The sequence below is a fragment of the Aphelocoma coerulescens genome, chromosome 1A (assembly GCF_041296385.1).
Source record: "Aphelocoma coerulescens isolate FSJ_1873_10779 chromosome 1A, UR_Acoe_1.0, whole genome shotgun sequence".
NCBI classification, from domain to species: domain Eukaryota; kingdom Metazoa; phylum Chordata; class Aves; order Passeriformes; family Corvidae; genus Aphelocoma; species Aphelocoma coerulescens.
In genome coordinates this window covers 60,991,023-61,013,758 of record NC_091014.1, presented here as the reverse complement: position 1 = coordinate 61,013,758, position 22,736 = coordinate 60,991,023, and the positions used below count along the sequence as shown (strand labels likewise).

General features: G+C 42.2%; 1 protein-coding gene across 6 annotated transcripts in view; it reads left to right on the top strand.

Annotated features, from left to right (window-relative positions):
- The window catches only part of DENND5B (DENN domain containing 5B), a 105,066-nt gene that overhangs the window by 56,831 nt on the left and 25,499 nt on the right, over positions 1-22,736 (top strand). For 3 of the 6 annotated variants that reach the window (XM_069003077.1, XM_069003079.1, XM_069003076.1), the window contains 5 exons: positions 7,432-7,619; positions 11,363-11,896; positions 13,267-13,498; positions 14,313-14,399; positions 15,585-15,735. In XM_069003077.1, coding sequence (XP_068859178.1) covers positions 7,432-7,619; positions 11,363-11,896; positions 13,267-13,498; positions 14,313-14,399; positions 15,585-15,735 — 1,192 coding nt within the window. The remainder of the gene's footprint in view (positions 1-7,431; positions 7,620-11,362; positions 11,897-13,266; positions 13,499-14,312; positions 14,400-15,584; positions 15,736-22,736) is intronic. The other 3 variants (XM_069003078.1, XM_069003081.1, XM_069003080.1) reach the window with 1 other exon arrangement.

Sequence of the window (22,736 nt, the reverse complement as noted above, 5' to 3'; positions counted from 1 at the left end):
TACCCAAACACAATAAGAGATTAGCAGAGGATCCACCAGTTGCATTATTTACACAAAATCACAATTCACTTACACAATCCTGTATTACTCAAGAAATCAGAGCTGGACCAAAACCTGCTTCAGTTCACTAAACTATTTCAGTGAGAGAGCTGCAATTAACATGTATGGGAAATGTAAGCTGACTTTTTTGTGGTTCTCCTAGACCTGTTGGAAGGAAGCTTTTCATTCAAGCTTGCCAAAAATTTTGTTGTTCTTCCATAGAATAAAGGCTTCTTTTGCAAAGTTGAGTGAAAATATAAATTGTTGCACAACCCTGACCATACAATGAGCCTAGCTGGTGATAACAGCAGTGAAAGGCTGGCAGGAAAGTTGCACAGAGACTGTACTGGCTTTTCTGGAGTGGTTTTTCTCAAGGGAACTAGGAGTTGAGGATGAAAAAGTTTATTTTTAACCCTGTAGCTGAGGCATAACGTTTCCAGCAGCCTGAACAAAGGCATCTAGGTCAATGAAGAGGTGAGGGCGTTGGGTGACTTTACCCAGCTTGCCTGGACGTGTTCCCAGCACGATACGAGAGTGTCTGGCACAGCTCTGCCGTGGGGACAGGACCAATGAGTGGCTGTTTGTACCATGGCTGCTACAGTAATCTGCTACAGGTATCCAGTTGCACTGTTGATGGTGTCTTAGGAGTGACTGGTACCCCATCACCTGGGAAAATGCAGGGATTGTAGTGGACTGTAACTTCACTTTACAGCTGTGGTGGTCAAGCAGAGGGCTGAAGAGACTTGACAGCAAAGAATGATGAGCTCATTTTTTCAGCTGCTTTGTTCCCACAAATTTTTGACTGCATAGCTGGGTAATGGGCAGAGACCTGTGCTTGCACCTCAGTGGTAAGACTGAAAAGATCAGCCCTTATTGTTCCAGGAGACAGTGTGGACTTCCAGGGAATTAGTCACAACCACTGCTGGTGGGAAGTGCCAGTTTTGATCTGCAAACTGGAAAGCTGTACCTGAAATCACTTTCACTGTGCCTGAATTCCTGTAGCTTCAGGTTACATCTTTCTGCATATAGAGAATATTTTTAAGATTAAATAGGGCAAGTTTTCAACATTTGGGCTTTGAAAGAGGAGGGATTAGATATGTTTTCCCTGCAATTCTTCAGGGTGCAGTCTTTGCAGTGCTCTTGTAAGTGCCCTTTATTCAGAGCACAGCTCTCCTCTGCAACTGCACAGGTGTAAGGTCTTGTTTATGTCCACTCTGCAATAGCTACTACAGTTTCCAAAGGATAAATAACAAAACACCACTGGTGTGAGATTCCTGCTGGAGAGAGATGACTTAAACTGTGAGCTCTGTGGAAACCTCAGCAATCCATTTTGTATGTCTGCCTTTCTAGGGATTTAAGCATGAGAGGGAACGTGTGTATGAGGCAGAGATAAACTTCTTAGAGCTTAGGCTGCTTCTACTCATTATAATTTTGAGCGTTTTCCAAGTTGTTTTTCCAAGGGCTTGAGTAATTGCTCCTCCAAGATTGAAATATTCTTTGCATTATTTTTTTTTTTGATCTTTGAAATTATAATACAAATGACTATGCATATATAAAGTCATTGCCTAGAGAACGTTGTGTCTGAACAATCTTTCTTATGAAGTCTGTTTTGGGGGAGATTTTTAAAAATTAATACATGCATTATGTGTTTGCCTTTTAAAGCATTCTTACACCAAATAGTTCCATAGAAAACCTTTGCTCTTCTGCTCATTATTTAAACAGTTGCCCTCCACACTAATATTCATCCAAATCAGTGGGAAGTTGTCTTCTATGGAAAGAACCTTTCTATGCTGTGGAAGAGACCTGGGTTTAGGGCCTCAGTAGAACCACACTCAGAGGAGGCTGCAGTGCATGTTTTCCTGAAAAAAAAGACAAGTAACTGGGTAGAATAATCAGAGAATGACATATAGTCTTCCTTTTTAACTTAGGTGAAGAGACAATATTATTTTTTAATTAGAAGTTGCTCAGTTTTGTTAGCCAGTCAGTATGACCTGAAAAGTGAAGGTTTTAAAGCATTGGGAAAAAAGGAGAAGGAGCTGGTTCAGGTCTGTGCCACAGCCCCACTTCTGTTTGTGTTCACAGTGAGCTGCAAAGGGAGATTGGGCCACTGCTTCTAGCACTATGCACACACACACCACAACCTCTCCACTTTTTTTTTTTAATCGGATCTCATTTTTTTTCCATGATGAAACATCTTCACCTTTTAAGAATGAGGGGAAGAAATTTAAACTTGCCTTTACATTGCAGTTATGGCAAGTGCCAGATAAATAACATGGTGGTCTAAAGTGGTCCTAACCATGGTGCTAATGGGAGCTAATTCTTGGGGTGGCTCTTAATCATAAATTAATTTATGCTGAACTGCTGATGGCAGGCTGTGACATAGCTAAATTATATAAATGGAAATGTATTGAAGCAGAAGCTTTTTACATTAAGCATTGGCCAACAAGGAAAAAGGGTGAAAATGGGCCTCAGTGAATATTGGCCTTGGGATGTTTCCCTTGGGGCAGAGCTGACCCCCAGTTTGAGAGGCTAATTCTTACTTCAGGCAATTAGATGCAGGCTTGTCTTGACCCTTCTGTTTAAGAAAATATGTATTTTCATATTTGCATAACTTGCCACTCTGCTTTTATGGTGTAACTCATGTGCTACATCACCCGCTGGTAAATCCACCCTTCCCTCAGGGATGAGGGGCAGTGACATGCCAGGGGTCATTTCCTTGGGTCAGTGCTGGGCACAACGCCATGACACAGTGCCTCTCCAGGTTCCTGAATGCAGCACTGCAACAAGGTGATTTCTGTAGTGAGTAAACATTTCCTGCACCGTTTTTGTGTGTTTTATCTGAACATCTCTTGAAAATCACCTGGACTGGCTTGTCAGCCATCACAGCTGCCAGCACACAAACCAGATGAAAGGTGGAAGCTTCCAGGGCACTTTGATGTCTGCAGCACTTGTGTGTGCTGCTTCTGTGGAGCTACTGAGATCTGATTTGAAAACCTTTGCTTTCATAAACAATTTTTGTCTCCAGTGTGAATTTCAGATTTCGTTTTTCATCTGCAGTGTGCTATATTTAAACATTACAGATCTGAAGGTACCCAGACCCAAGACAGGTCTGGTTATGCGCTGTTCCTGACTCATACTCAGAGCTCAAAGCAAAATATTTTTATTTGCCAGTTTTTCCAATATATCTGGCTCATCTAATTCATATCTTGTTACAAAAAAAAAAAGAAAAAAAAGCAGTTGAATAACAATTTCTTATCATACTTTGAAGAGGTAGCATGTGGAAAAACTGTTGGTCACAAGAATGTCTTAAAGCCCGCTCAAGTGTTTCCCTCTAAAGAATTAGCTTTTTTTCATTAAGGCTCATTGATTTTTTTTTCTCTGTTGTTGGTTTGGTTTATTTTGTTTAAAGACAATTGTTTGGTGCATATTGATAAGGTACTCTTTGAGAACACCATCTGATTATTATTTTCCAGGACACATTTTTAAATACGTGGCTTTGCAAAGCTGCAGTTATCCTTTATGTGTGTTCTAAAACACACAGTAGAGGAAAGGAAGTGGTGTCCAGGTAACTCATCTTTTCAAAAGCTTCCAAGTGCTTTCAAATTGTATATAAAGTGAGACTTCAATAGGAAAATAAAGAAGCACAGTCTATTTTTAAAGCCTTGGACTGGATTTAGAGGATCCAGGCTGTGACTCCAGCGCTGTGGTAGGCTTTCTGCCCTACCTTTGGTAGGTTACTGGAACAGAGAGTTGGAAAATGGCCTAGTTGTGTTTTCATTGGGAAGGCTGGAGGTGTTGAAACTGGAATAACAGTTCACTGTTCCCAGCAGGAACGCCATTTCTGGGTAGAATGAGCGTGTGTGCTCTTACACATACCTTATACACAAAATTCCGGTGATTGGGCATTTGCTGAGAAGGTCCCAGGTGAAATTCTCTTCTGTTTGATTATGACCAAAGATTTGAACCTGTTTCAAGGGTAGAACCTGAATGAGGTCTTAGCTCTTTGGGGCAGGGATAACACTGATGTCTTTTTCCCTTCTCAAAGGATCTTGGGTTTGCTTTGCTGCAGCATGGGAAGGATTTTGAGATAACACACTCCTTTGTGGCAGAAAAAGCAATTTTTATGTTGAGCTTTGTGAATTGCTTAACAACTCAGAGCTTCTATACCCAGTTTTTAAAATTAAAAGAAGATTATTTTGTTTTGTTCTCTCAGTCACTGCCTGTGTTTGAACTTTAAGCTCTTCAGGATAGATATTTCTGATTGCTTATTGTCCTGTTAGTGTGTTACAGAAAATCAACATCAATACAAATAATTGTCAAGTTTTGTCCTCTTTCAGAAAAACTTTTATGAGGAATTGATGTTCAAATGCTGAAACCATTTCCACCTCCAACAGAAAATAGTGATTTGTAATTCTACAGGAATATCTCAGGGTTTGCATTTTAAGTACTATACCTTGTGAGCCATGTGAATGTTGCCAGACCTTGGTAAAGCATGGCTGAATATGGTGCTTGAGCAGCAGAACTACAAACCTGCAGTGGAGCACAGCCCTGCAGCCATTGAGTGTCCTGCACAGGGAATTGAGATACTTGGCCAAGAGCCCCCAGCAGATGGTGCCAGAAAAGGGAGGTGGACCCCAGAGTCTTTGAGCTTGACTCTGTTGCCCTCTCCTTCAGTCAGTGAAAAGGTTGAGTGTGAGAGACAACACTGCCCTGAATCCAGCTAAGCTGTTAGGAGGCAGTGGTTGCAGTAGAAACCCCAGGGACCATTTTGCCCTGGGGTTATCCTCCTTGAGCAGTTTCTCTTGGAAAACGTTCTGTGAACAAATTAGAGGGTGAGCTTTGAACATGAAGAATAATAGAATAATTATGGTTGGAAAAGACCTTTAAGATCATCAAGTCCAGCTGTAAACCTAACAATGCCAAACCCACCACTAAATCATGTCTCTGACTGCCACAAAATCATGTCTTTTAGATGCCTTCAGGGATTGTGACTGAACCCCTTCCCTGAACAGTCTGTTGCAATGCTCAGCAACCCTTTCAGTGAAGAAGTTTTTCCTTATATCCAATCTAAACCTCCGCAGGCACAACTTGAGGTCATTTCCTCAATCCCTTGGTCCCAGGTTGTCCTCAGTAACCACGTAAGCTTCCCTCAAATGATGATAGGTACAAGAATCTCTCCATCAAAAATTATTTGAGGCTTTACATGATAGGTGTCTAACCTTGTACAGGCTTGAAAGTACATGAAAAGTAACTAGAGTTTCTGACTTCTTGAAACAGATAACAAAAAAATAATTTAGAGATTTTTGAATATTATTTTTCTGGAAGAAACTGGAACGTCTCTCTCTCCAGCTAAAACTGTTGGGTACATAAACATTTTTTATCTGCTAATCACTGACAAACATTGCTAGTTGGTAACAGCCTAATAATATGGTTGTCACTAGTTGTTTTTTTTTTTTTAAACACCTCTTCTCGTACTAAATTGATTACAAAATTTGTGCTAGTGACCATGTTAAATATTATCAGCAGCACCAGAGAAAAGTCAGCATGCATTTCCAGAATTGAATGCTCTTATTCAAAAAGATCCTTGCAACTTTGCTGCCAAGACCTGTTTCTTCATGTGGCTATGTAGATCAGAACTGACTTTGAAGGTGTCTTGCATACTAAGACATGCTACTTTCTCTATTTGATTTCTTTTGTTTTTAATCTTTAAAGCTTTCAGGGTTATGAGATGTTATGAGACTCCTAAGCTTCGCCAGTAGGTATTATAGCTGGAGTTTGTGTAAGTGCTCCTCACCAGGACAGTGAATGCACATGTATCATTATGGACCACTGCGTGGTTAGGGATTCGTAAGTGACTGATCAGTAGCTGGGAGGTGTAACCTTGAGACTGACTTGTATGCATGAAAATAATTTTGAAGACTGGCTGAATAGCTATTAGTAAGACAAGATGAAAAATGTTTTTGCCCTGCCAACTGACCTTCTGCAGATTGTGGCTGGTTTTTCACAGAGAGGTGCTAGCAAGGAGAATGGGTTATGCATTTGTTGTTGTAATTTGCATATTTATTTAAGAGCATCTTCCCAGAGACCTCCTAATAGCTGAGCAGTGTCAGATGACAGTGCTTTTGCTGTTGTTGGTGTCTGCCAAGGTCTCAGGCTGGGATGTTAAGGAAATGGGAAGGGTCAGGCTGGGCTCCTCTCCAGGCAAAAGCCGTCAATGGGGCTGTAGGAAAAAGCCTTCTTACCTGACTCAGAACCAGGGTGTTCATACATGTATCTTTACTTTCCTGGAGTGGGGCAAAGAGGACTAGGAGAGATGGGCAACCACCAAGTGTTACCCAGGATCTGGTCTGGCCTCAGTGAGAGGGAAAATCTTTTAGTTGCTCAAGCGAGAGCTCATGAGAGTTGCCTGGCACCAATGAGACTTGGGTTTGGATACAGCCATGGAGCTTACAAACCCAGGGGTCTTTACCTGTTTCCAGATGGATTGTCTGCAGTTTGAGCTGTAAGAATGACCATCTCTTTAATACCAATACGTGGTTTATTTAGTTATTTATTTATTTTAAAAATTTGTTCTCAATTTATCCCCTCATTTATATTACTAAATAGCTTGTAGTATTGCATCATGCCAGCTGGATATTTGATAAATAATTTGCTCTTACCCAAAATATGAAACATCCAGCTCAGTTGGGCCAAAATAAATTTTAATTTCAAAAATAATGCACAATGTGCTTACTGGAACCAAAATATTTCAAAGCAATGAACTAGTGGATTAAATACAAATTTGGGAAAGTAATGTAATATGCATATGCTAGCTACCCAGAATGTATTTGTGAACTAAATTTATATTAGGCTTCTGTTTGGATTTAACTTAAAAGCACTGCTTTTATATACCATGGGACTGTAAACTTCTGCTGGTATGTGGCCAAGACAAGTCTTCTGGAAAGTACACTCAGCCTTGGAAATAGTAGCAAGTGAGGCAGAAGCAGGCAGGCAGGAGCAAGCGAGAAACCTCAATATTTCCTTGAAGTTCACTTCTTTCTCCTCTTCTCCCCATGTAAAAATACATGCTTTTTATGAAATTAGAGTGTTATTATTATCCTGTACTACATACAGAACTTTTGGTATCCTTTTAATATATTAATTTAATGACAGAAAAGATCTAGATAAGGCATGAATATCTATGCTCAGCAGTTTCTTTGTGGGAGGAAGTAGTTTTAACGAATTAAATAATGTTTAAGGTTCTTAAGTACTGTCTTACTTTCCAAACAACATCTTATCATATAAACATGGTTTCTGTCTTGTTTTGTCACTGATGTCCTTGCCAAACAGGTCTCAAAAGCAGAACACAGGGAGATAATTCACTATCTGCCTCTCTTTCTCTCCCATGTCTAGATTATCAGCGTCTGATGACGGTGGCAGAAGGAATCACAACGCTGCTGTTCCCGTTTCAGTGGCAGCATGTGTACGTCCCCATCCTTCCTGCCTCTCTCCTGCATTTTCTGGATGCTCCTGTTCCCTACCTGATGGGGCTGCAGTCTAAGGAGGGCACCGACCGCTCCAAGCTGGAGCTGCCTCAGGAGGTCAGTGTCCACCTTTGGGGTTACTATCCTGAAATGCCTTATTAATATTTGTGTGAATTTCTGCTGGAAAACAATGCTTGGTGTTAGGAGGCTTGTTTGGCATTGCGAGGACTGATTGCCAGCAGGAGTGAGATAGTAGGGAAGTCTCCACAGCCCTTCCTGGTCCATTTCTGAATTTAATGAGTTCCACTTACTGTTTTGATTTCTAAATGCTTCTCGTCTGCTATTTGTTGTGACAAAGCTCAAAGTTTCTTGGCTTTCCCTGTATCACACACTTCACCAGGTTTTGTTGCTCTGTCAGTGTCACAGTCCTACTGACAGAGGGCTAAAGAGCATTTCATTCAGGGAGGATCTTGATGGATCTGGATGTCAGGTGCAGCTGCTAGATGGTGTAAACCTGTTCCTGTCTGAGGAGTGTACCTTGTCCTGCCAGCCCCATCCCATCCTTGGTTGAGCCCATGTGTTCCTGGTCTATTACTAGACCAGCGTCCTGGCCTCAAACAAGCCAGGTTTGCATTAATACTGTGCCTGTGAACCATTTAGAGAGAAAAAAAAAGGAAGGAGAGGTCATCCTCTTAATCTAAGGGTTAAATCCTTGGTGGTGGTGGAGAGTGAAATGGAGATTTTGCTCCTCAAAATTTGATGGTGATTAAAACTGCTTCACATTTTAACCTGGCCATACAGCAAAGTCTTTGGAGTATGGCTCACCTGTCTGTATTCCAGGTGGTGACTGAAACCAGAGCATGCCGTGTGCTTTTTAACTTAGGTTTCTTGTTAAAATCAGTGGAAACCCCAAGATTATCTGTTCATACAGCAGTAACATCTCCTGACAGTGGCTGTGCTGAGGGGACCTCTCCTGAGGGCAGAGTCCCTAAGGCTTCCAAATACCTGCTCTGACTGAGAATGCAGGTGGGAGCAGCAGCAGAGGAGAAAGTGCAGGGGTGGGAGGTTTTGTGTGGAAGTGGAGGGATACACACAGGGCAGGGGTAATACAATTTTTAATAAAGGTCTGTTTTAAGTATTGCATGAAGGTGACTGAGTCAGCCTTGGTGGCATGGAACTGCAAATCAAGTTTTACCTCATGGATACCGTGACCAGACCACATGACATCTGCACTGGTGGGGAAGCAAAGCTGCTATCTAGCTATGCTCCTCAGTAAAACCGTGCTAATATTACATAATTACTGTGGTTTTTAAAATTCTTAGTCACATGCTTTTGGTTAGCAGATTAAGCTGTCATTTTCCTTAAATTAAAATTTTAACGTGACAGTATTTAATATTGCAGTATCGCTGGAATAACAAATATCACCAGGGAGAGAAGAGTAATAGTGGGGTGGAATCTGCCCCCTCCATGATGTTTAACAAATGAGTGGAAAATATCAGCATTTATGGATACCACAGGTCCAGTATGCTCTGTGGGAGAGGGAAAGAAAGAAAGCATATTGAAGAGGGAAGATCTTGAATCTCAAATTCCTCTAGACAATAAAAAATAAAAACCCCCTCAGCATGTGAGCAGTGATGAAGCACCATTCGCTTTAGCATTCCTTTATTGTTCAGACCAGAGGCTAGCTTTTCAAGCTCTTGCTCTAAATATAAACCATTTGTTTGTTAGAGATAAAAATTCTAACAACTGGCTATCATGCTGTCTTAAGGTTACTAATCTCCCTGCATTAACTTTAATCATCAGATGTTTTTGAAGAGAGAAGTGAGACCAATTCCCCAAGGGTTTTCTGAATCCAAATCTGTTTTCAAATTTTGTAAATGATATGCAGAGCTGAAATTAAAAAGCCTTTGAAATGAAATATTGATAGATTAGAAGGCAGTCCCTGAGCAAAAGAATGATACTGACACATGCCACAACTCTGTAATAGCTGCATAGTTAAATAAAGCAAATTGTTTTGTATGAAGAAATGCTTTTCTTTGTACAGACTAAATTTAATATGAAAAAGCTGAAGGGACACTTCTGCTTTACCAGATGAATCCTCATACCCTTTAAAGTGTCTATGTGAAAGGTGATTAATGTTAATTAACATGTCCCCAAAATACCCAATATATTATAAACATGTTTGCTGTGGAATGTATTGTCCTGCTGAAAATTAACCTTTTCAAAAAAGAAGGAAAATAAATTGTTTATCTTCACATAATCTGAAGATTAGTCTAGCATGTTTGGTAAGAAGTAAAAGAACATGAAAAGAGCCTGGGAGAAGGCGGAGGAGCTGTGCTAATGGCCGAGTCAGGCTAACAAAGACCTGCTGCTGCCTTGTGAGTTTTCTGCATCTCCTGTTCTGCAGTTTTATGCCAGGATAAAACCCATCAGAGCCCAGCACCTTGGGAATCTGACCTGGTTTAAGATTTTACTCAGCACAGTGCACTCAGACAGCGAATTTCAGATGTAAGCCGCCGTTCAGAAGATCAATTACTGTTTTTCATTCTGCTGTTATTCCTGAGGGTGCATTTGCAATGTAATTAATTTTTATGTGGGGTTCTTCCATCCCTCCATCGACACTTTCCTAGTAAAAGTAACTGCTCTGCTAGATTAATGTCTCCACTTAGCTTTAATCTTATGGGCTGAGATCCGTCTCCATTCATAGCAAAGCTCAGAGCACTCTCTTTAAATCTCAGGCAGAGGAATTGCCAATATTAAAGGCCTCCATGGAAACAGGGGGTCAGGGGAGTGGGGAGGTAGGGCTTGGCCTCTAATGGACAAGCTGTACTCAGATATAATCCCAAAGGATTTCCATGGGGGACCCTCTTTTGTAGTTCTGCTTGAAGCAGAGTCATCTTTCTTGCTGAACATCTCATTTCTTGATAGCACAGCTGCAGAGGCTTCTTGCAGTTGGATCCTGGTAAAATAAATGTGCCCCTGAGGTGCAGTAACTCACACAAGGGGTATTTATATGGGCTGAGAAGTGATGCTGCACTTCTTGCTTGGTGGTGTTGGTGTTTTCATCGGCAAACAGGACAGGGAGCTTGGACAAGCATTCCAGGAGCCTTTTATTTTATTCCATTATCAGTCTCACATACTGAGTTGAGACAGAGATGGTACAAAGCTCACACTGTCCCAGACATCCAAAGACTTCCTGGTTACAGAGCATTTTTAAAAGCTTCTCAGCCAATAGCATGCTTCTAAAAGTTACAGACAACTGTTTAACCAAGCACAAACAGCACACATACATCTGTTGTACACAGTGCTCACTTGTTATACCTTATATAAGAGCACACAATATTCCATTATTAAGCTTAAACTTAACTATCTTGCTAAGCATATTTTTTGCAACTTCAAAACCTATCTCTGCCAAACCTAGAAACTCTAACCATTGTTTTAATGTCCTTGCTTGCTATTAATTGTATCTTCTTCAACTTTTCGCAGCCAAAGCTGATCTCTAAACTCTTCTGCTTTATTCCTGAATCCTGCCTTTTTCTCACACCTAAAGCTTTTCTACCTTTTATTGTCTTCCCACAGGTGGTGTGCTCTGGGAGGGCATATGAAATCTTTGTAGTGGAAAGTTTGGGGTCTGCATGTCCTGGGGGAGCAGGAGAGGGCAGGAGCCTTTATTTGTCATCCAGTTGGCCCTCAGCTTTACTGAAGTCTGAAATGTCACGGGCTAGACAACGCAGCTAAAGTGTCCTGTGTATGTGTGTGCTTACCCTTCTGTCTGGAAGCACCCTGGGTAAAAAGGCTACGTCACAGAGGAACCAGTTCCGTGCTGAGTATCCATTTTGAGACTTCTGTTTGTATTTCAGGCAAACTTGTGCTTTGTAGACATCGATAACCATTTCATCGAGCTGCCAGAGGAATTCCCCCAGTTCCCCAACAAGCTGGAGTTTATCCAGGAAATCTCTGAGGTACTCCTGCAGTTTGGGATCCCTCCAGAAGGCAACCTGCACTGCAGCGACAGCGCCACCAAACTCAAGAACCTGGTTCTTAGTGACCTGGTGAATGACAAGAAGAACGGGAACATCCCCAGCAATGCCCTCAACATGTACGAGCTGCTGAAAGGCAACGAGACGATCGCCCGCCTGCAAGCCCTGGCCAAGAGAACGGGCGTGACCATGGAGAAAATGACCATCACCACTCCCCTCACAGAGGAGAGGGATGGGAAGTTGTCGTGTGAGGAGCTGGAGCTCAGGGACTACAAACTGAACGTGCAGCTCCGCGAGGTTTTCGCCAACCGCTTCACGCAGATGTTCGCAGACTACGAGGCTTTTGTCATCCAGGCTGCCCCCGACATGGAGTCGTGGCTGACAAACAGGGAACAAATGCAAAACTTTGACAAAGTAAAGATAGCCATGTATTCGTGTCTCTATCTAAAAGGGGGAGGGAGGATAGCTGTATTTGTATGTATAGCCTAGGTGCTCTTTAATCTGCTGGTCCTCATCTGCCTCATGGAGAGCTTTGTCCATTTCCATTACACAGGGCCAGATCTCCTGCCAGAGTAAATGGGAGCACATCCACTGAGCTGTTCAGAGCCATCCTCGCTGGTACAAACCAAGCTGGCAGGCTTCTGCCTAGCTCATGGGGCTGCTCCTGTGGGCTCGGTGGAAGGGTAGCAATGCAAAGTGACTTCTTTTTCTGTCTTTCTTTCTTTCTTTTTTTGTTTGTTGAGAGGAGAGGTGCACACTTGAGACAAAAAAAAACAAATCTAGTCTTTCATGTTTCCTAATCTCACTGTAGAGGTTTTTGGTAATGGGTACTGTTGTTCTGAAGAAGGTTATCACTTCATTATGACACAAGAGTACTGTTATGACTCCATTGTAGTGTGTGCACAAGAGGGAAAGGAATCCCTCAAGATTAAAATTGGGGATATAAAGAGATGGGTGGATAGCAAAAGGAATGGGAAGTGTTGGGAAGCTTACACAACTGCTGAGTGAACCTACAAAGTAGATAGTGTTCTTAGCCATCATCTTTTTTAGATACAAGTCCTTCTCTAAGGAAAAGGTTAAAAGGATGAGTAGTGAGGAACAGACTAAATACTGATATGAGTTTTTGATTTTAAAAAATTGCTGCCATGCCTTTTACTGGTTTGTTTGTATTCAGGCATTAAACAGTGCAACATTCAAAAGGATGGGGTTGTTTAGGCAATCTCTGCTGGTGCTTCTGCAATAAAATGGGCTGTTAAGTTTAGGGTTTTCAAAGCTCAGTTAGAGACTTAGACACACAGTTCTAATTGGAAATTCGTGATTAATTGCCCTGTGTAACATCACAGAAGAGCATAAGCTGAAGAGCACTGTACACCCCTTGATAGGTGTGACACCTTAATAAGCGATATGGTCCTGAGCAGTGAGGCCCAGACCAGAGGTCCCAAATGGGCACACGTGATGGTCTGCCATGCATTGCACAGGGTTTATTCCTGTGGGTGATAGCTGCCAGGTTGCTTTGAAAAAGCAGGCAGCATGAGCACTACTTCAGTGACTCCATATTCCCTTTGTTCCAGCTGTCACAAAGCCTCCCTGACAGCTTATTTCTTACAGTTCTGAACCAAACCCCTTTGTAGATGCATTCACACCTCTCTGAGGGGTGTTTTTATCGTGGGGAAGCCTTGTCCAAGCCTTCCTGCTGGCTGCTGGATCATTTCTCTGCCAAAGGATGGCTGGGCATGTCAGTGCTGGGCAGGAACATGGCACTAATGAGCTGTTCTGTATTTCAGGCTTCCTTCCTTTCGGACCAACCCGAGCCTTACCTCCCATTCCTTTCGCACTTCATCGAAACACAGATGTTTGCAACCTTTATAGACAATAAGATCATCTCCCAATGGGAAGAGAAGGACCCTTTTCTACGAGTTTTTGACTCCCGAATTGAGAAAATAAGGCTATATAATGTCAGGGCCCCTGCACTGCGGACATCCAACTACCAGAAATGCAGCACTTTGAAAGAAGCAGGTACGTTCAGATGGGCTGGTAAAATATTCAGAAGTACAGTGTCAGCCACCAAGAAATATAGGTCCTCAGTCATCTGAGTGTTGCAGTTGATGAGGAAGTGCTAGAGCTACCTGAGGAGGACTCAGCAATGTCCTTATCTCATCTAAGCAAAAACTTTAGCATGCTATTAAACACCAGAAATGGCAGGAACTTTACCTTCCCTTTGAGCTCTCCTCGGCTGGTGCCTTTAATAAACTCAACCCAAACCCAAATGGAACTGGCTCACAGTTTCTCATTTCAGGCAGCTCCTGTTCCATTGCCAGGAGAGCTTTCCTTCAGCCTGGTGGTTGGACCAGTGCCAGCCACTCTGAGGAGTCGAGCCCCGGTGTCGGCTCCACTGGCCTTGTCTCCCCCTTCCCATAAAAAGACATTGTTTTGCCTTACACCATTTGGTTAAAGCAGCAGGGAATGCCGGGGACGTAATCCTGTGTGGCATATTTAGTACCTCCAGCAGTAGATGTTCAGTGTTAATGAACAATACACTCTACTGAAGGCTTGGATTTTTTTTTCCATTACAGCCACAGGATGCATTTTCAAATTATACTTGAGTTTCTTACTTAATACTTGTGTAAGTATTTATTTAATTTCTAAGTAATACAGGGAAATTGTACTCTTAAATTTGTTGGGACACATATTAGTAAGCTAAGGCAAACACATTTCTCATGGGGTTTTTTTCTGTTTAACTCCTTCAGTATTTTACCTGTTATAAACATGTCAGAAATAGAAATCTGTGTCTGCCTAACTTTTTCTGTCTAAACTCAATTCTAATTTGCAGGTCAACTGTCTATTCAGCGTCTAGTTTTGGCAGATATTGTGGCACCAGAACCTCATTTTCTATCTTGTGAAAAGCAGCAAACTGATAGTAATACCAATTTTCCTTCATATTTACCATTCACAGTATATGTGACCCCAGCACTGATCCAGCACCTGTTTGTTTAACTGTTTTTGGAACCCTTCAAACCCTCTGACCCCACACTACCCACTCCTTTTCTCCAAAATGGAACCATACAAAGTGATTTTTATATTGTTTTAGAGGGGAAAAAATACTTGCTGAGTTTCTAATGATAATGTATGTAAATCTTGTGACAGTTTCTTTCCCATCACGGTTTTATAAAATGAGGAAGTGAGTTCTGTGTTGGTCTTGACAAATGAAAAAGAGATTTAGCTTCCACATTTTGCATATGTATTCACTAGATGTGATACGCTGAAATAACAGGCCTGCCTGTTAATAGATGGGCTAGAAAGAGTTGAATATTAAGGCTGCTAATTAAATGCTGAATTCCCCCATACACCTCCTTTCCCCAGTTCTTCACAAGTTAAGGGGGGGTGGCAGGTTTTATTCTCATCCTGCTCGAGGTTTGAGATTGAAACCCGCAAGTCCTTCAAGCAAAGGATTGAACCGCTTTAGTCTCAGTGGAGCTGAGATTCCTGGGGAGCCCTCTCCCATCTTACCACAGGCTTCCCTGTTTCTAAGAATCTGTTCATCTTCTTGATGCTGCTCAGGTCTTGCTACAGTTAGCTGTGCTTTTTGAAGGCCTGTCATCCAGTAAAGGCATACCCAGTTTCAGGAGGAGAATCATTGTAGTCCCAGATGTTTGCAGAACTCAGGTGTCCCCTAGCCATGCATCTGCCCAGGGAATGCGTCTGGGGCTAAGCAAGGTGCCCAGTGCCACAGGGGTTGCAGCTGGCCTTGGAGGTCTCTGTTCTGCTGAAGAAGCCTTAAAACCAAACAAGGGATTTCGGTGGAAGATGGCACTGCTCTTGCCAGTTCCTAATGCATCTCGTAGGCTCCTGTAATACCTGCTTGCTTAACAGCTAACTCGTTTGCACCAGTGCTTGTTGTGTTGGGTAAAGAAACTAAAAGCAAAATTTAAAAAAAACAGCACAAGTGTCTCCTCACCTCTGTGAGTGGCAGATTTCTGTGTCTGAGGTCACTGTTTAACATTCTAGTGGGTTTCAGGGGTCTGAGCATGAGCACTGCTGTAGTGACAGCGCGTGCCCTGGGGTGTTGGTGACACAGTTGTTCACCTGTGACTGTCACCTGCAGCCCAGTCCATCGAGCAGCGGCTGATGAAGATTGACCACACAGCCATCCACCCTCACCTGCTCGATATGAAGATTGGCCAAGGGAAATACGAACAAGGGTTTTTCCCAAAGCTGCAGTCAGATGTCTTGGCAACGGGACCCACCAATAACAAGTAAGTCAGGTTTTATTTCTGTATTTAAAAGCAGGTTTCTCATACAAATGCTTCACATCACTGGGCAGAAGTCCTAATTTTGGATGGCATATACCAGTCTAATGAACCCAACAGCTGTTCCCATTTCTGGTTTGTATGGGCTGCCACTTCTGAAGATATAACCATCGTTTGGGTTATGTCAGGAAGCGTTAGCTCTGTTTTGGGGAAGATTCCTCACTGCTGTTTTCTGTTGAGTGGTAAGTACTCTGTCTTCTCATACATAGTTTTTGGTTTGCAATTGTTCTTACGAGTTTCAAATGAATTGTTTGGCTGTTTTGCACTGAATACAGTAATTTGGGAATTCAAGCCAAAATTCAGATTCTGGAAGAAATTTTGGTATTGAAAACTCTATACCATCCTGCAGAATGAAATTAATGCCCACTTTGTTCCTCTCTTTAGCTGTTATTACTTGATCCAGAGATTTCTATAGCTCTCCTTCAGTTTCCACATTAGAATACCCTGGAAGAGTAACTTGGTGAGGGTGGAAAGTATGTGCTTCTGTACCTGGGTTTCTTTTTTGAGTCTGATAAGGTTCTTCGATGCACTTTGATAAGATTATAGGGATACCTATAGCTGTGGAATTTAGCATGCCATTACATGGTTCATTTACCTAATGTGAAATGGGAACCTGGAGCACTGATACACTTTACACCTGTACAGTTATAATACAAAGTAAGTGCTGTGAGTTCCTTTACTTCTAATCTTTCTTCCTTCAAAACCCATGAATGAGGAGGGGCTTCTCCCTCTTCGAAAGTGAAGCATTTGTGCATCTTTGATTACAAATTCATTAAATTACCAGTTGAAGCCCTCAATTCCAGAGTCTGGAAGTCAAAATTTGGGAGCACAGGTAAATCCAAGAGCTTCAAAGGCTGCAGTTGTCCAAATGTTAAAGCTACCTCTTGTTTTAGTCGTGTACCTGCACACACGCTGCTCTGAGCTTCTGCATGAGGTGCCCACTAAGTTCTGTTTATACACCTTTTGTGCATACCCTTGCTAGCTAAGCCCTTTTTAATAACCTGCTAGGAATAAGAATTGCAAATAATAAAATGAGATATCCTTAAGCACTGAATGTTTAAAGAAATGCAATTCTTTAAAAGAAATTTAAGAAACCCCAGAACCAACCAAAAAGGAGGAACACATATTTCAAAGTTCCTTTGCTTTCAGTCTTCCTGCAAATGGAGACAGAATTTTATGGGTAATGGGCCTTTGAGGAATGGAGGATTTCTTCATCTTGTGAGGTGCTGTATTTAGCAGTCTGCCTCTTATCCTTATGGGTGGGTTTCAGTTTTACAGTGTCAGCAACAGTGTGAGGGTGCCCAGCCTGCTTGAAGTTGCTTAAATCTTCTGTCTCTATTGCAAAGTCTATGTGAATCTATGAATAAGCATCACTTTAAAATAGTTTTCCTTATGCCCTTTGAGATTTGCTTCTCTTAGGTTGGTACCTGTTCTAAAATGTGACTGTAACTCCTTGAGTGATAATTTTGATTTAGATTGCACCATGTTTCAGAATTTGTAAGTACCAAAATCCCATTACTTACCGCAAAGCGATGTCAAAGTGACAAATGTTTGGAATTCCTCCAGTTGTATGTTGCCAAAAAGGTTTGTAGTTGGAAAAATCTCAAGACCATCTGTTTAATATCTTTTTTCTTCCTGGTTTTCATGTGAGCAGCTGAGAAGACTCTTTCTTTCCCATTTAAGACATGTAATTCGGCTGATTTTACACCCATGTATAGAACAGCTTTTCCATGCTTTCTGCAAATACAGCATGACTCTTCTGACCACAAAATCAATTTAAGTATAGCCTTCCATTAGTTTGAATTTCCCAGTGTTCTTGGAGATACATTTTGCTTATAGGACTGGGCCTTTGCATATTGGGTATGGGGTAAGAGAACATTCCAGCTACATTTCCAGACACTTTAGATGTAGATATTGTATATTTATATTATAAAATGAATGCAAAGGATATTGCTGTGTAGATGACAATTACTTTTGCAGGCTTCAGTTTTACATAGCAAATTTTGTCCTGAATTTTGTAAGGACATGCATTTGTGGGAAGGTGGGAATAACTCCCATGTTGCGGTCGATTGTTGCTGGACAGTAGCAAATAAACCAATTCAAAGCTGTTTTAATGAAGACATGTCCTCAGTGGCCAGCAGTCAGGGATTTATTGCTTCCCTTTCTGGACTGATAAACTACCGAATATATAACCAGAGCTCATAATGTTATCTGGCTGTTCCCTTCCTGTAAGCAGGAGGAACACTAAAGATACCTCTGTCATTTACTGGGCTGTTATATCTGTGATATGTTTTATAAATCACAAATGTAATGCAGACAACAAACACTTCTAGCTTCAGTTCTAGATCCTATATGTGATTTAAACAATTTAAACTAAACCCAAAACACCCCACCCAGTTCTGTCCTCCCTCCCACCAGGCAGCAGTGTCCCACTTCAGGGACTCCCTCTGTGCTCATTGCCTCTGATACATCCCCCACATCATGGGAAAACCTTCTGAATCTGCAGAGAGTAGCTGCAGCTTCCTCTGGGTACCAAAGCATCCCCTACATGCTGCTCTAACTGTGTAAAGCAGTGGCTTCTGCAGAAGTCCTCCTAGAAAGCATCCCAGGAGAAAACAGGCTGCAGTCCCTTGGGCAATTTGTCTGTTATTCTGGAAAAGAGCTGTGGTTTCCAGAGCCCTCATTTCCTTTCTCAACCCCCAGCCCACGCTGTGGTTTCTATGTGTTCCCTTCTTCCCTGTGTACATTTTCTGCCAGGCTTTAAAATTGTAGCTGGGACTCCACTGGCTGATGCATTTGCAATGATCCAGGAGTGGAATTTGAATGACAAAAAGCCAAGCTACATAAACACTTCATGGTTTTTGATTAGCTAATTGTTAAATTAGGGGGAATATGCTTACAGTGCAAAATTAAAACAATGAAACAAGCTGTGTTTTCCATCTAATTGATTACCTTGTAACTTAATTTGTACTAAGAAGCTTGATAAATGAGATTAAATATTGCAGAGGAAAACAGTGATTCCCAAGCATGGGAATATATTTGCATTCTGGTGATTTGTATTGAATGCCCTCGAAGAACAACTGAACTGATTTTTTTCTTGTTTCTTTTGGTTTTCAAATGAAGGGCTTGCTTTGTTATACATTTACAAAATGGCTTTAATTACCCTTTCTTTGCCTTCCTCTCTGGTTAGACCTGCTTTCCCCCCACTTCTTTAGCGGAGCCCTGCTTTCCTCCTTGCTTCCTTCCCTGACCAGCCTGTTTCCTCTTTCCTGCCCTGGCCACTTCTCTCACCTGAGCCCTCTCACTCGCATCCCAGCTCTCTGTGAGCCTTGTGCTTTTGTCTGTCCTACCTGACCTGCAGCAATCCCCAGAGGAGGGCACAGTCCAAGTCTTCAAGCACAAATCCCACTATACTTGGCCTCTCACCTCAGGCTCTTGCTGAGTGAGGTGTTGCTCTTACCCATGAAACAGATTTCAGAAGTTGTTTGCTTTCTCCAGGCATTTGTTCTTGAGCTGTGTTTTGCTGATCTGACCACTGTGTCAGTATTTATTTACAAAACCCTTGCACCAGGAGTGTATGAAATAGATTCATTCTTGTGCTCCATTTTATGACATGACTTGTATGGGCACTGTCCTGTGGCCTTCATCTTCAGCCCCCCCTTCAAGCTGGGAACTGCCCAGGGTTTATCTGCCTGGGGCTATGGTTCTCCTCATTTTTAAACAGGACTCTTGTTTGCTTGTTGCTAGCATTTAACATCGGGCAATGATTTTAAAGGAAATATTATGTAAATATAATGCAAAGGGGTTGATGTACCTCTCTGTATGGTGGCAGAATTTATTCTGGTTTTAACTAAATTACTTTTTGTATGGGAAATGGCCTTTCTCTTTTAATGAGTGCTTCATACTATATGGCCTTTTACTACCTCCCTATCTGTTGGGTACTGTTTTAAGGCTATGTTAAATGAAGATATCTTCTTTTTTAATCAAGTCAAACAACTGCGAGTTATATAGAGTAGCATCTCTGCAGTGCATCTGGATGAGCATGAAATGAGTCAGCAATGAGCCATCCATACGCAGCACTGAGCTTATTTAAATTTTGTGAGTAGTAAAAGTTCACCTATTACGTAGGAAAATCTGAAACAAGCAGTTACAGTACTTCAGGTAACCTAATGTAGCAAACCACTGATGGGTGCAATGAAAATATGAACCACTTGTATTCAAATATATTCATTTTCAAGAATTAAGTGTGATGGAAAATCTGTACTTAAATATGGTTTCTGAGATAGGAAATGTGTGCTGTGGTGACTTGGAATCTGATGGGCAAGTCTCCTGAGCTACTGATCCTCTGCTCAGCTGGTGCAAGGCAGGAAAAATGCAATTAACTTCCCTGAGTTAATATATCATTTTAACATAGGTGTGCAGAATTGAAGCTGACAGGGGAAAATGTGCATTGTATCCTTGCATCTGCTATTCCATTTGCTCTGCCCTGAACAGGACCACTGTCTCAAGGGACTTGCAAAATAAATACCTCATGAGACAGTGGTTCCTCAGGGCTTAAGAGGTGATGCTGGCCATTCACTACAGCTGTTCCTTGCGGAGGATGACAGTTGTGTGTGCCACCCTTTAAAATCACTTCTTTTCATGTAAACGGGTGAAGGAGCCTGTCAGTACATGGCCACTCTCTTTAAGGCATTTTACTAATTTTTGTCCACCCAATGAGCAGTTTCAAAGCTTTCCTATTCCACCCTGCAGCAGAGATCTCCAAGTCTTCATTCTCCTTACCATGGAGCAGTGTTTGTGGAGCAGATTCACACTGTGGATCCCCTCCCCTGTCAGCCCATGCATGATCAGGTGGAGCTGAGGTTCAACATTCCTTTTCTTGTTTGGTCTGACATGTATTTGACTTGGAATCTCTCTGTAGTCCCACAGAAACTACATCTGAGCCCAAGGAGTTTGCATGTGCAGTCTGTGTGTGTTTAATGTGTGCATGCTTTGGGGGGGGTTTGGTGGAGGGTGTAGTACAGCTCTGTGCTAATTTGTGAATGCAGAAACTCAGATAACTCCTTCGATGGACATACATAGGTAGAATGGGTATTGTCATGATTTGCAGATCTAAATAGCAGCCTGGCTCACGAGATGGTGTATGTGAGGAGATTTAGGTTCTGTCCTATAGATAAGTGCATTTGTCTCCTTCCTTCTCTCCTTTATCACATGTAAATGGATTCTAAATTACAGTAGTGGTTTTCATGGCAATGGCAATGTTGATTAAATCCATCTGAGAAAGAAGTTCTCTAGCAGCATGTTCATGTTTTGCAGTATAAATCTTGCCTGCTACACCCATGTCTGATTTGGGAAGACATAATTTCTTCATTTCTCCAGGGAGCTTTAAAAAGGGAGGCCAGGGAAAAGGTAGAGGAAGAAAGAGGTGTGTACACATGGTCTCAGTACAGTGTGGCCAGTCCCTGGTGTGAGGTGCTGTTTTGCTAGATTGTTTCTGACAGTGCAGCTTTGCTGCTGACTACCTTACCTCTTTATTACAGAAATGTAAAAGATGATACTTAATGTGGGGTGTTCCAAATGTCACCATTACATTTCCTCCAACCTCTGCAAACCTATTCCTGTGCTTGTTGGGTCTAATTTGATACTAAACAATACTGACTTGACTGCCTTCATGTTACAAAGCTCTTAATTGGAGGTGCCTTATTTCATTTCCATATATTGAACTTCTTTCCTGGTCCCTCCTCTGAAATATCACTGCTTTTCCGCAGTCCCTGGAGGTGAAGAGCATTCATCTATGGACATGGGAGTTAGATACAGGCAGACACACTGAAATGAGCCTTTCCGCACTTCTCCATGGAGGCAGCTGGTCCCTGGGCTCCCTGTAACACTGCACCCAAGCCGCATCCTCTCCATCCCCAGAGACCTGGTGCTTGTAGCAATGTCTCCGCTCTGAGGAATAAATGAAACATGCCAGTAGTCCATGCTCATGGCTCTACCAGCAAAAAATAAAGGGGAGAGGACATTTTTGGGATCAGGGAGAACTTGGGCAGCATCCAGGCTGAGCAGCAGTGCTGTGCATGCTCTCAGGTGCCAGGCAGACCAGCCAGGAGGGCTTCATCTCCTCAGGACAAGGAGAGGAGGGACACCAGCAGTAGTGGTTATCTGAAAAGCCCAAGTCTGAGGGCTGACAAGAAGCAAAGGGTTGCTGGTGGGGGAACAGCTTTCCTTGCTGCTTTGGCAGCACCTGGGCTGAGGTGTGAATAGAGCAGCAGCTGATGACAGGGCCAGGAGAGGTACCCGCATGGATTTTGGCAGCCCGAGGGAGGTGGTGTGGCCACTGGGGCTTTTATCCCCCTTAAAATCACTTCAAGTGATCACAGGGAGAGGCAGAGCAATTTAAAACACACTGCTGAGGAGAGGGAATGGTTATTGTAATACTGAAGCATTGTTTTGGGAAAATTCTATGTGGCCCAGTAAAGAAAAGGCTTTAAAAGATTTAGCTGCTTAATCCTGCTTATCTGCTGTTAGATCTTCACGAAACCTCCCAGACAGATTCAGAGCAGCATCCAAATGCACAGACCTCACCCATCGACTCAACAGCTCCTCTTCTTCAACTTAGAGTTTGGAAAAGAGGGAACATGCAGCTCAGTGTGTGTAATTGCTCGAGCTAACAAGCAGCACTCTATTTTTTCATAAACACTCAATGATCTTCACTTTTTTTATGCTTAAAACTTTCAAATAGTTCTGATTAATAATCTGGAGAATGGCCTGTGCCTTCTCCCAGGTGAAGTACAGCTGTGGAATGAACTGAAAATGGTTTAATGGTGGTGTATTATTTTGTAGTTATTCTGTGGCTTTTGTTCTGCTTTCACCTTTGGTGACATGTGCTCCCTCAAAGGACACTTTTAGCAATTTTTTCATCTGCAGTAACTGCAGAAATGCAGGTG